A 1,701-nucleotide genomic window follows, 5' to 3' on the forward strand; every position below is an offset into this window, starting at 1 on the left:
CATTTCCATTCGATAAGAGCACTAACTAACATTACGAATGGTTCTAATGTCATGTACACAAACACACAAACATTCACTGCAATGTGGACTACCGTAGACTGTGTTCAAGCTATTAATTTTTTTTCTCTACACTTACCACATTGTACATAGTTTAGCCCCTTATGAAAATCTTCGTCCAGGAAAGCACTGCCATGGTACCTATTTCTGCCGCCATGCGGTAAAGTGAGCATTACTGGGTTCCGGATTGGAAGAGAAGGATGCTGGTGATTTACAGGCATGTGGGACTTGTCAACTTATGTTTCAGAATGACGGGCGCAGTGGTAGCGTTTCCTCAGATCTTAATGTTAACGGACAGACATGTCGCTTACCACCAGACGTCCGATTTATTCCTCCCGTCACTTGAAATCATAGGGGAAAAAACATGGTATCTAATAAAGTGTTATATTTTTTAATTTAATTGTGTAGGAGGCAAAACGAGCAGACAAACCACTTCATTAGAGGTGGTCATCGTTATGACCACCTATAAGGCCCATGCGTTACAGTTACCTTTTTACGCACTTTTTGTGTGAAACCTCACCCACGTCATAACGCAAAGGAAACTTCAGGAACACGACTATTTGGTTTATGTTAAACAAAATGGCATTGAAATTCCGACCAAATACATAGATTTTAAAGTAAAGTTTTAATTAATTCAAATCTCGTTGTTGTTAGAGAGAAAACACACTATATTAGGTTAAATGTGCTCTAACCAACGAAAATACATATCAACTCTTCAACTCCACTTGTAATTAGTGTATTGTAAACAACTGCAAAGGTCAAGATGTTATCATTAGACCTCAAATAACTTCGAGTATGCGACCAGATAGAAACAATTTGCTGAAGAATAATAATTTATTGCTACATTTAGTATCATTATACTTTCCAAAAATAAAATTATAATTAATTACGATTTATCTTCATAGGTACGAACTCTACGTCGTTTTTGAGATCTACGGAGTAAGTTGTCGCTTCTACTGGTCTGTAAGGATATATTGAGTTAGTAAGAAGTTCCTGCTCTCTATCGGTATCGCCTCTCTCAACACCGACGTCAACGTTCACGTTTTCATATCCAGTCGTTGGCTCCATTTCTTCCCGACTCCTCTCAGCTTCTTCAGTAGTGGCTTCAGTCGTAGGTTTTGCTTCCTCAGTGACACCGTCATCTTCTGTTGGCTTCTCTTTCAATGGAAAAGTTATCTTTAAGACACCCTTATTATACGTCCAAGTTCCATTGACATTTACGTAAGTGGGCAAAGTTCTAAGGTCGACATAATTTCTTTCATTGCCATCTTCTGTGCTATGCACAGCTTGAATCATAAGAACCCCTTCTCTAGCCTTGACAGCGATGTCTTTCTCATCAAATCCTGTTAGAGTGATAGTCACGACGTACTGGTCATCTTCTACGCCTTCGTTTGAAGTTGTTGACGGAAAATGTTTGGAAAATTCGTTCAACATTTGGTCCATTCTGTGCATTTCGTCTGCAAGTTCTCTCCAGAACTGTCGAGCGTCGAACATTTGTCCACCGAAGAGGTCCATTTCACTATTCTGCTGCGTCCATAAGCCGCCTTCTTCATCGCTGTGGTATCCATAGTGTGGAGCAGCGCTGACAACAGCCAGGAGCGCTAGAAACACAAACATTTTGGAACACTGTTCTTAGATGCACCA

The 1,701-nt window shown here is 40.0% G+C and overlaps 1 protein-coding gene across 1 annotated transcript; it reads right to left on the reverse strand.

Moving 5' to 3' along the window:
• Positions 1-459: 459 nt before the first annotated feature.
• LOC113230087 lies at positions 460-1,701 on the reverse strand. Its single transcript, XM_026463841.1, has one exon. It carries the CDS (start codon positions 1,672-1,674, stop codon positions 940-942), a length of 735 nt encoding a protein of 244 aa, XP_026319626.1. The 5' UTR covers positions 1,675-1,701; the 3' UTR covers positions 460-939.

The sequence above is a fragment of the Hyposmocoma kahamanoa genome, unplaced genomic scaffold, assembly GCF_003589595.1.
Source record: "Hyposmocoma kahamanoa isolate Upper Pololo Valley unplaced genomic scaffold, ASM358959v1 63, whole genome shotgun sequence".
NCBI classification, from domain to species: Eukaryota; Metazoa; Arthropoda; class Insecta; order Lepidoptera; family Cosmopterigidae; genus Hyposmocoma; species Hyposmocoma kahamanoa.